General features: G+C 44.6%; 1 protein-coding gene across 1 annotated transcript; it reads right to left on the bottom strand.

The window, feature by feature from the left end:
- Positions 1–10,012: 10,012 nt before the first annotated feature.
- TMEM81 (transmembrane protein 81) lies at positions 10,013–10,861 on the bottom strand. Its single transcript, XM_007953928.1, has one exon. The coding sequence runs from the start codon at positions 10,859–10,861 to the stop codon at positions 10,013–10,015; it is 849 nt and encodes a 282-aa protein (XP_007952119.1).
- Between the last annotated feature and the right edge of the window lie 904 nt (positions 10,862–11,765).

The raw sequence follows: 11,765 nt of genomic DNA, 5'->3' as shown, positions 1-11,765 counted from the left end.
TCCAGAGGAAGAAGGCACAAGCTGTTCCAAGGGGACAGAGCTGAGCAGCTCTGGACTGTTTAAGAAGGTGGTCAGGGGCCACAGAGTATGAAATATCTGCTCCGAGGTATTCAGGTTGATGACCATGGGGCTTGGCGGTGGCTGGTCCTAGCCCAAGATGTGAGCTGATTCCAGGAGACGTCCAGCCCTGCTCTGTCTTCACAGTCCAGCTGTACTGTGACCTCAACACACAGTGCTGGCTTGAAGCCCCCACCTCCCTTACCCTTGCTCCAGGAACAGAGGCCAAAGCAAGGACAGGGACTCCTCCAATCCAGGAAGCAGTGGCAGAATTACCGGGACACCCCACGGTGATGCTCTGACAGGTGGCCCTTCACATGTGGCAGCACAGGACAGGCATCGGTGGGCATGGACCCTTTGGGGACTCCCTGAGCCTGTTTGCTGTTGTTTACAGGTAGAGCTCTATTTTGTTATGGTTTTTTAAACTTTCAGCTCCTGCTCTTTTTTTTCCTGGGCAGGTTTGTGTTGATGTTTACCCACTACAATTTTTTTAACATTGGCTCCCATCTCTTCCTCCTGCCACCACCCAGTCTCTCAGGCCAGGACTGCTTTTCTGGAGCCAGGATGATTAGATCCTGCTCCCACCCCCACCTCCCACATGCAAGCCTTTGGGGGCTCAGCTGTGTAACCAATTCTCCTATGACAGGGACTCCAAGTGTGGCCTAGCATCCCTCCTGGCCTCGTTGGCTGTGATCAGGCCTGTGCCCAGCTCTCCATCAGAAAGGGAATGTTGGGACAAAGATGGGTCCTTCTACGAAGGGCGAGCTCGTTCTTTCCTCATTGGGGGCTGTAGCAAGGGAGGCGGAGGAACAGGTATTTAGATGCTAGGCCAAGAAGGGTAAGAAAGAATGGTACAGATCCCAACTAGTGTACCTGGGGGCCGCAGCCCCTAAGCTTGCTTGAAGCAAGGGGTGGGGGGGATGATGATTGGGTACTTACTCATGACTAAATGTTTTCATTTTAATGAGGTCCAGGGAGCCCTGGTGGTGTAGTGGGTGTAAGTGCCGGCTGTTAACTGAAAGATGAGTGGTTAAAACATACCAGCTGCTCCAGGCAGTGTTTTGTTCTGTTGTATATAAGATCGCTATGAATTGGAGCTGATGAGGTGGCACTTAACAACAAAGCCGCTCTGCTCTGTGGAAGGAAGATGTGGCAGTCTGTTTCCACAAAGATTTATAGCCTTGGAAACCATACAGTTCACTCTCTGTAGGACCACTGAGAGTCTGAATTGACTTGACAACAAACGAGTTTGGTTTTTTAGCTTAATGAGGTCCAACAGAAAAGGAGAGGAAGGCAGACTGCTGGGAACGGGTTTTTCACTAAGAAAACTAACCAAAAACACCAAACTCACTGCTATCGAATCAATTCCAACTCAAAGCGACCCCTCTTTGGGTTTCTGAGGCAGTATCTCTGCAGAAGTAGATTGCTCAATCTTCCTTCTGAGGAGTGGCTGGCGGGCTCGAACTGCCAGCTTTCTGGTTAGCAGTCAAATGCCTTAGGCACTACACCACCAGAGCGCCAGGAAAACCAAAGCATTGTTCAGAGAGAATTTGTTTTGGGGATGGGAAACGACACTGAAGCAGAGGTACTGCAGCGTGATGTTAGATAACTGATTAAGGTGTAATGAGACACTAGGTGACTTGAGGATATGCCAACGTTTAGAAAGGAACAGCCTCTTGCTGGGGTGGCTTGTACCCAAGCTGACTTGGAGGCGGAAAACTAGACTGGATGACTGGTTTCAGAGTCTCTTCCTCCCCACAGGGACTCTGGTTTTCATCCTGTCAGCTCACATGGGCTGTAGGGTGTAGGAAGTTTGGCTCCCTTCTGTTGTGACCACTAACTCTATCCTAGATCCTCTCCTCTCACACACACCAGGCCAATTTTCCCAGCATTTGCAGCCCTGGAGGCAGCAAGGGAGAAGAGCCACAAACAAGTCCTTTAGCACTCAACTTCGTGGCCAATAAGTGCCTTGAGGACTGGGAACAGACAGCCTGCAGCCCTGAGACGCCATGTCAGGATCTGTGCACATTTGGGCTCTGCCTTCAAGGCCCTTTGCCCCTTGGTGAGGCTACCTGGTCCTAGTTGCTCTCAGTGCAGATGTGTATCCCCTCCCTCAGGTAGCTCTCTCCAGATGGAGTCTCGGGCCCCAGCAAGGTCAAGTGACTCTTAAGTTCATTCAGGGCATCAAAGGACAGAGGTGGTGCCAGAATGAGAGGACCATCTCTGAAGAGGGGAAGAGAGCGGACTGTGAGCCCACTCTTCTCATCGCCCTCCACAGTTCAATGGGGAGTTCTTGGGCTGATTCAATCTTCCAACCAGCTGTTTGTTTTGGGGAGAGGATTTTTTTTCTCTTCTTCTGGTCAAGTAGCAACAGGAGAGACCGAGGTTAGACATTAGAAAGAACTTCTGCAGCGAGACCCCGGAATGACTAAAGGGCTTTTCCTTTTTTAGGGATCACTGGGGAATTTTGATAGCTGTTGGTCACGCGTCTAGGTTAGGCAAAATCAGGACTTGGGTGGTGGGGGCGGGGAGATGCTGTAAGTGTCCTTCCAGAGCTGAGATTCTTAGAATCAGTATTCAGCAAGGAAGAGTTTTGGGGAACCTGTCTGCTGTTGCCCCTGCATTTTAGGAGAAGTGACTAAAGCCACACAGCCAATAAGGGGGAGGGTTCACCTAATGCATTTTGGTTACTCAGTGCTTTTCCCAATCCAAGAGCCATCTAGCCTGTCCCTGACAGCCCCAACATGACCAAGAATGCTTTACTGTCTGTGATCTCTTCCCCAGAATGTGACCACCAGCTGGGCCCATATCAGAGGGATCGCAGTATCCTCTCATCTGTGTGCACTGACACAGATTTGACACCCTATTTCAGAGTCAGACTTAACTAGGGCTTCATCCTGGCCATAAGGAGGTTGCCAGGAAGTGGCGTTCGAGAGGGGCTAGAAAGGCATTTTCTAAGGAACTTCAGAGAGCCCCCTGGAAACAGGTGCCTGCTAGCTGAGGGGTGCTCCATGGAACTTGTATATATATACATATATGGCTCATACAGCTTTGGAGGAAAAGATGGGGTCAGAGAGCTTTACCCAGTGGCCCAGGGAACAGACAGTGCCCTTAGATGGGATACACTCTGCCTTGCCCCTAAACTCCTCCAACTTCCTCCCCCCACCGAGACCTGCACAACTTAGAGCTGCTGCAGCTGAGCAAGTGCTAGGGACTCCATTATTGCTGAAATGGAATCACACACCCCGTTTCTCTCTCTTGTACTTCTTGTAATGGTAGTTATTTATTGACTGTGGTAGCAGGCAGTTCTTAAATAAAGTTGGATTCTCAATCTGTTGAGGCAGCTGGCATCAGCTGTGGGTGTTTTGATCTTCAGGTTAAATTAAAGCACACCTCTTTTGTCCTGTTCTCTAAACTTAGAGGCTTTCATACACCGTACTTTCATCCCTCACACTCAAATCTAAGAAAGTTACAAAATACAGTCCACAGTGCTTCAATCATTTCTCGGCAAAAGAAAAATTAGTTTGTTTTCTTTTTTTTCTAGTTGGGGAGTGGTTGGTAAACAGAGCCCAAGGAAGTTTTTCTAGACCATGTTGGCTTTCCCTAACACAATGCTTGTGTGATGGTACTGCTTCAAGGTTCCCTGATTATTAGGGCATTTGAGGTGTTGGCTCAGTGATCCCAAAAGGAAGTTCTCTCCCTGTAGATATAGTGGCCCCCAACTGCAAAGAACTTGTACAAGCAGCCAGAAGAGTTTGAATCACTAAAGTCACATTTCCCAGCCACAGAATTCTCACATATTCAAGACACGTTTATCAAATTTCCATTACATACAAGATGTGTAGTTGTTCAGTGCGGAGTGGGCAGCACTCCATGCAGGGAAGAGTGCTCAGGGAGATAACGGTGAGCAGAGGCCCCGCTACTCAATGCTTAGCTATCTGCACCTGTTCAGCATGGCAAGCCCAGGCTCACAGCCTGCAGAAGGGACCAGCACAGACACTGGTATGATACTGCAATTGGGTCATCTCCTCTGCTCTTCACCCCAAAGGGCTGCTGGGGGCACTGGTCACCCTAGAACCTATATTTGAGTACATTCAACATCTCCTTGACCCTGCAGAGGCAGATTACATGCACAGAACTTAATGAACTGAACTGGGTTTTGGTCTTTCGTTGTCTTCCCCGCTCAATCTCTTCATGTCCACAGAGTCAGAATTCCAGAGCCCAATGAACAAAAGGCTATTAACCTAGAGCTATGTAACAGTCCATCTCATGCTTCACTAGTGGCTTGCAGTAGAATGCTGAGAAATTATTTAGCTCTTGTTGGGCCTCACCCTCTCCAGCTGTAAAATGGGCAACAGTACCCTTCATTCCTCCTCCCTCCTCAGGAAGGAGTTCATTATGTACAAAGTAAGATGCTCCTGTTCTATGGTCCTCTTTTATTTTTTCTTTACAGTCCTCTTTTAAAGTATAGCAAGCTATCTCCCAGTTGCATTAACACTGTCTAGCACTTGACTAAGAGGCTTCACTAATATCATTTCCTAATTCGTGTCCAGTACTTCAGTTTACAAATTACTTTTACACACAGGATCTCATTTGGTCCTTAAAATCATTCATTTCAAAGATAAGGACTACGAAGGGTCAGACAGCTTTTGCCATCACACAGAACGTAGCCCATCAGGACTAAATCCGAAGTCTGAAGTCTTTCCTTTTGGAGACAGACAGGATAGGGGAAAGGGCATATGGAAAACTGAAAATCTTTTCAAACTATGATCAGTAATAAGGAAGACTCCCTATGCAAGGGCCTAAGTCAGTGGTTCTCAACCTTGGCTATTTATCAGAATCACATATGAAACTCTAAGAAACAAAGATGCTTAGAACTTATGATTATATGTGTGTAGGACACTGAGAGGGCCCAGAAATTACGACTCCCCAGTAGCACTGAGCACATTCAGCACCTTGGTTTCTAACTGCTCCTCCTCATGTGAAAAAAAACCAGGGTTTCTTGGAGGAAGAGCAGATTCAGGTTTGGGGCAAGGAAAATCCAAATACGGACCTGGGACATCTTATACTAGAAAACAATGAAATGCTCAAAGTCAAATGTGACTATGTCAAAGGACTAAAGGAGCTCCTACTGGCCAAAATTCAGGACAATGTGAGCATCCAAAAAAATGACATCAGTAATGGATTATATAATTCACTGAATAAAAAGAGAATCCACTGACATGTCAAAACTGAAAAGGGTAAAAAGAATAAGCTCTTCTTTACAGAAAAATGCAAGCTAATAAATATAGAAGGAATGATGAACTTAGAAGGGTCACCATTTTGCAACCCCCAAATGCAGTAACGAGTAAGGTGAGAATTGCCAATGGAAGCCAAAATCTTTGTGTAAATGCTTGCTGGGAAGCCAGATAATTACAACCTCAAAATTATTCATTACAAAGGGAAAAAATATAAACCTTTAGAAATACCAGACGGGTGCCACCGTAACCAAATGAACACTCTATCATCACCTGCAGTGGATTAGTCTGACATTATGTGCCTCCCTATGCAATGTGATGCGACGCGTATTGTCTGTGTAGGCCTCCTGTCAAAATGGTTATGCTGACTTTAATAGTGAGGAAAGAATGACAAATCTTGGTTGTAGAACAATAGATGACTGGCTTTACTAGACTCTTTAATAAAATCAACACCATGAAAAACAAAATGCAAAGGACCTGCAATAAGAGACTAACAAGAAATAACCCAATGTTATATGTGAACTTTCACTTGATCCTGGATCAGAAACAAAATAGAACAAAAAAGCTGTAAGATGTTGGAAACTGGGGAAATTGGAGTATAGCCTATAGATAAGATGAGGAGTTATTGTTCATTTTCTTAGGTGTGACATGACATTGTGGTTACAATAAGGGAGAATGCCCTTAGTAGATCATGTCTAACTTCCAAGTGGTTCAGGAAAGTCAACATATATTTAGGAAGAAAGAAAAATGTGGCAAAATGTTAACTATTGGTGAGTCTACGTTAGGAGTCTATGGATGATCATCAAACATTTCTTCCTACTTTCCTGTAGGTTTCCAAGTTTGAAAAATAAAAGAGTAGAGGAAATAATGCCAATTCTTTGGCTATACTTTAAGTTGAATTAACATCTTCAGAGCCAGGGCTCAAGATTTTTCATGACAACAAACATATGAAGATATGTTCACGATCATTGTTGTTGTTATGTGCCATCAAGTCGGACCCAACTCATAGTGACCCCTCCTTGGGTTTCCGAGGCAGTATTACTACAGAAGTAGATTGCCCAACCTTCCTTCCGAGGAGTGGCTGGTGGGTTTGAACCGCCAGCCTCCTGGTTAGCAGTCAAGTGCCTTAGGCACTATGCTACCCGAGCTCCTTCAAGATCATTAGCCATTGCAATAAACCAAACCAAACTCACTGCCATCGAGTTGGATCTGACTCATAGCGACTCCTCCTTGCGTTTCCAAGGCAGTATCTCTAAGGAAGTAGATCACCCAATCTTCCTTCCAAGGAGTTGCTGGTGGGTTTGAACCACTGGCCTTCTGGTTTGTAGTCAAATGCCTTAGGCACTATGCCACCAGAGCTCCTCATTAGCCACTGTCGTTGTTGTTGTTATATGCCATTGAGTCGGACCCAACTCATAGCGACCCCTCCTTAGGTTTCTGAGGCAGTATCACTACGGAAGTAGATTGCCCCATCTTCCTTCCAAGGAGTGGCTGGTGGGTTTGAACCGCCAGCCTTCTGGTTAGCAGTCAAGTGCCTTAGGCATTAGCCATTAGAGAGACGCAAATCAAAACAACGAGATACCATCTTGTCCTAGCACTAGTAGCAAAGCTCAACAAGACAGAAAATAACAAATGCTGGCGAGGATGTGGAGAGATTGGGACTCTTACACACTGCTGGTGGGACCGTAAAATGGTACAATCACTGTGGAAAGCAGTATGGTGATTCCTTAAAAAGCTAGAATCAGAAATACCATTCAACCCAGCAATTCCATTACTAGATATATATTCTAAATAAGTGAGAGCCAGGACAAGAACAGAGAGATATGCACACCCATGTTCATCGTAGCATTATTTACAATAGCAAAAAGATGGAAACAACCTAGGTGCCCATCTACAGAAGAACTGATAACCAAACTATGGTACATACAAACAAAGAAATACTGTACAACCCTAAAGAATAATGTAGAATCTGCAAAACACTACATAACATGGATGTACTTGGAGGACATTATGCTGAGTGAAGTAATTCAATCAGAAGGACAGATATTGTATTAGTCCATTATTGTAAAAAGTCAAGGGAAAGTTTACATATGGAAGGAAATTTTCTTTGTTGGTTACCAGGGGTGGGAAGGGAGGGAAGGGAACACTGCTAGATAGGTAGATAGAAGTATTGATTTGGGTGAAGGGAAGGGCAATGTACCAAATGTGAGTGATCAACATAGTGGCATTGAGGAAGAGGAAGACAGAGAGGGGCATGGGAGGTACAAAGAACAAAGATGAACCCTTTTGCACATGCAGTACTGCATTGTCAGTGATGGCAAACATTGACATACAGGTGGAAGATCGGTGGACAGGTTGAACGATTAGGTATGTCTATGCAGGGGGGAGGAGCTCTGGTAGCGTAGTGTAGTGCCTAAGGCACTTGACTGCTAACCAGAAGGCTGGCAGTTCAAATCCACCAGCCACTCCTTGGAAGGAAGGTTGGACAATCTACTTCTGTAGTAATACTGCCTTGGAAACCCAAGGAGGGGTAGCTATGAGTCAGGTCTGACTCAACAACAAATAACAACAACAACATGCAGGGGATGGTGTGCCCATGACCATATATAGGGTTGACAGACAATGTTTCTATAAGTGTATTTGTATGTTCTGTAAGGACTTCCGGGTATATAGTAGAGCTGACAAGGGACAAGGATGTAGTCTTCTTGGCCACAGCCAGCTAGTAGAGGAAGCAAGTAGTTGGACCTGTGGTCTCAGGACCATAGTCACAGGGGACATCAAGTTCAATTGCACAAGATACTACACCAAAATATTGTTCCACATCCTAGTTTGGCAAGTAGCAGCTAGGATCTTAAAGGCTTGCAAGTGGCCATCTACATGCAACAATGGGTCTCTCCTTGTCAAGAGCAAATAATGAAGAAAACCAAAGATGCATGGAAACAATTAGTCCAAAGTTCTGGTATACCATGTGATCGTCACCCTATACGACTATGAGACCAGAAGAACTAGATGAGACCAGAAGAACTAGTGCCCAGCTACCACTGTCAACCACTTGGAGGGGGATCTCTGTAGGAGATCCTAGATAAAGTGGGAGAACAATGTGGAACAAAACTCAAAATCATTTAAAAAAAAAAAGGACCAGATTTACTGGTCTGATAGAGCCTGGTGGAACCCCTAAGACCATGCCCTTCAGGTCTGGAACTGAACTTACTCCTATGGCTTCCAGCCAAACAAAAGACAGGCATATGAGCTGAACATTTACATTAGGTAGATATACTCATTGGAGAGGTCAATCACGGGAGAATAGAAGGGCTGTGTATGCACAGGGAGACAGCTCGGGGAGCAAGAGTGCATGGGAGGGAAGGACACAGGGAAGAGGTGGCTATGGGGAGGAAGTGGGAGGAGAGTTGTTGCATTACGGAAGACTGCAGTCAATGTCATGAGACAAAGTGTATGTGAACTGCTAAATGGAAGATGAATTTGCTCTGTAAACTTTGGCCCAAATCAAAGTGAAATAAAAAAAAAAAATCATCACGAACCACAAGGCAGTTTATTGTACTAGGCTTTGTTTCTGTTTGAAATGTTTTACAATGCAGTTTTGAAATAAAAAAATATATATATACCTTAATTCTTCAAAATCTCATCCAGGCAATTCTGACATACAGCTAGAGAAAAAAAACACGGGTCTGACTCCTTGGTTTCTGCTATCCCCTTCTGTAACTGAAGTGATGGGAAGAAATACTGTAATTTTCTTAGCAGAATTAGCTCAGCTTGGTCAAGCCTATTCTTGATGGTTCCACAAGCCAGTAATCTCTGACTCTAAATAGGTCTCAAGGTCTCAAGACTCAAATTTCCTAGAGAGGGATGTACCTACGATTCTTCCCAGAGAGGCCTTGGCTGCTGTAAGAAACCAACACACTAGAACTTTCCCAGGAACACGAAGCTAAAAGGAAAGGAGTAGGGAGGGAGCAAGCCAAGGATCTGTCTGAATGGTCAGGAGAAACCTACCAGATGAAGAATCCAGTGTTTTGCCAGGTAATTCAATTTAACCCTGAACACACAGGGTTCACCTGGGGGAGCAGAGCACAGGGAGGGCGGGTAATTTATTTACACTGTGGCTGCTAAATACCAAGTCAGATGTTAATAACAAGCTCAGCTCTGCCACCCAGAGGCATGTGGCCCCCTACAAAGCAACTCGTTCATCATCTATTCTAAGAAACTTGAGGAAAATGAAAGCCAGACCAATTATGGAAAAATTTAAACAAATCCAAGGAACTTTTAACTAAAGAACAGAAAAGTCACTATACAGCTAATGTAAATTAGTATCTTTATTGAAAAGGAAAACAATGTTTTCACTAGAAAAGCTATTAATACATCCTTCTACATGAATATATTATTCAGAAGAGGGGAAGTGGCAGTTGGGAGGCCTACAAATTGTAAAGGGTAGAAAATGAATGCAAGTTAGAAAGACAGAACTCTTCCCAGGAGCAAGGGAGATGCCTATAGTTAGTTTCCTGGTTACCTAGTGGGCAGGGGAGATCAGGAAGAGATCCTCCTGGTACATAAATATGTGAGAGGTTATTGCCCATAGCTACCACAATGATTCCCTTCTCCACATCCCCCCCCAACACACATACTCTTCTGGCCATGGGAAGCCCCCTGCCTCCCCCCCTGTGTAGCCCAACCACAATCTGGTGGCCAGAACACTCTCTAAAATGCTAATTCGGCTTCCTGAATAGCCAGTCCTTCAGGCGCAAAGTTTTTATCAGGCGCAAAGTTTTTAACCCGTTAAGGCTGTTGTCACTGTAGATCACCCTCAGCCCACTGCAGAGGACTATGCTCACCAACACACCACCAGCCACTCCACTGGCAATTCCTATTCCCAATGCAGATGCCACATGCTTTTTCCACGTTGGACGGGGAGGCCTGGAATAGTTGTCCAGGTTCACTTCCAGGCCCTCATCTACTAATTTCTGACCCTCAGTCAGGGAATGATCAAAATTCAGGTTCACCAAGTGAGAAGGAAGGACCCTCAGCCCATAGTAAAGCCTCTTGACAAATTTCAAGTTTTTTAACAGCTGCACATCACACCGGTATGTCCCAGAATCAAACTCCTTAGCAGATGCAAACTTCACGAAGTGGGAATTGGCTCGGAAGGGTTTGAAGAGCTCATCATCAGTTGAGATGATACCTCGAGCAAGTCTCCAGGTGAACCGGAAAGCTTCTTGCCCAACCTCCAGGATGTCTGAACTCAGACAGCTCAGCTCAAACTCCTTTCCCATGGGAATGGTGAAATGAAGCATTCCACAGATCCAGTTGGTCAGACATTCCAAACGCTGAAACTTACACTTCCTTCTCACACCATCAGGACCCACTTCACAGACAGTCTCTTCCTTATAGCCAAGGCCACAGGTGACAGTACAGGTTGTGGCATTAATGATAACTTTCCCAACAGCTTCTTGCAGCTTCTCAGGGATGGCCAGTGTTTTAGGTAAAGTCACCACAAAAGGCAGATAGAGGGCCAACACAAGGCTCCCAAGGATGAAACCAGTGGCCAAAGTCTTCATGTCTCAATAGGAATTTCACTACCTTCAGTCAACATACCAAGCAAGGTATTCCAGTTGAATATTCTTCGATATTATGACTTAATTCTTTTGACATGAGATATCCTTCAAAGTCAAAAGATATGATGCATGCATGCACTTCAAAACAGTGTAGGCTAATAAACAAAAGTCCAATGTCCTTGTTAACAAGTTAGGCCATAAGGCAAGAAAAGAAAAAAACAAATTACAAAGTTGTTGCTTTAATGCTTCTTAATCACTATTGTCTTCATTCTTTTCACAGCCTGTAACAGATTTAAATCTACCTTTAAATCTACCTCTTGGGAAGACAGCGATGAAAAGACTTCAGAAGCTAAAGTGAACCTCCAAATTACCTAAATGCACAGTGAAGCCACACTCTTCTTGCCCTTTGCTCTCCCCTCCAAAATGTGGGATCTAAACGAAAGGTTTCAAAATCTCAGTGAAATCTGACCAAACAAGAAATCAAATATTACAGTCTAAAAAAGATTAATTTGAATCAAGTTATTAACCACTGTAAATGCTCCTAAACCTTTTATAATAAGGATTAAGAACATCGTACCAGGAGGCAAGTGACTTATCCTCCCTGAATTTCTATTTCCTCCTCTGTAAATTAAGACCTCCTTGCTTACTGCAGGAAGGCCACTTTGAGCATCAGTTGACATACTGTACATGAAAACATTGTGTAAAGTGTGAAACACTGTCAACATGTAAGGAATTTCAAACAAATCAAAATTCACAAAGATTCATCTCCTCCCTTTATAGACCAGAGGATCTCATTGTTTGCTTGGGTTGAGGTTGCTATGAAACTGCTATGATGCCAAAGGATTCTCAGTCACTTAGAAAAGATTAAGTAGACACCAAGATTGGGAGAGGATTAAAATCAAGGACT

Source organism: Orycteropus afer, unplaced genomic scaffold, assembly GCF_000298275.1.
Source record: "Orycteropus afer afer isolate SDZICR_OR568_19922 unplaced genomic scaffold, OryAfe1.0 scaffold00013, whole genome shotgun sequence".
Taxonomy (NCBI): Eukaryota; Metazoa; Chordata; class Mammalia; order Tubulidentata; family Orycteropodidae; genus Orycteropus; species Orycteropus afer.
The sequence above is the reverse complement of the archived record's forward strand: the minus strand, read 5'-3'. Positions and strand labels throughout refer to the sequence as shown.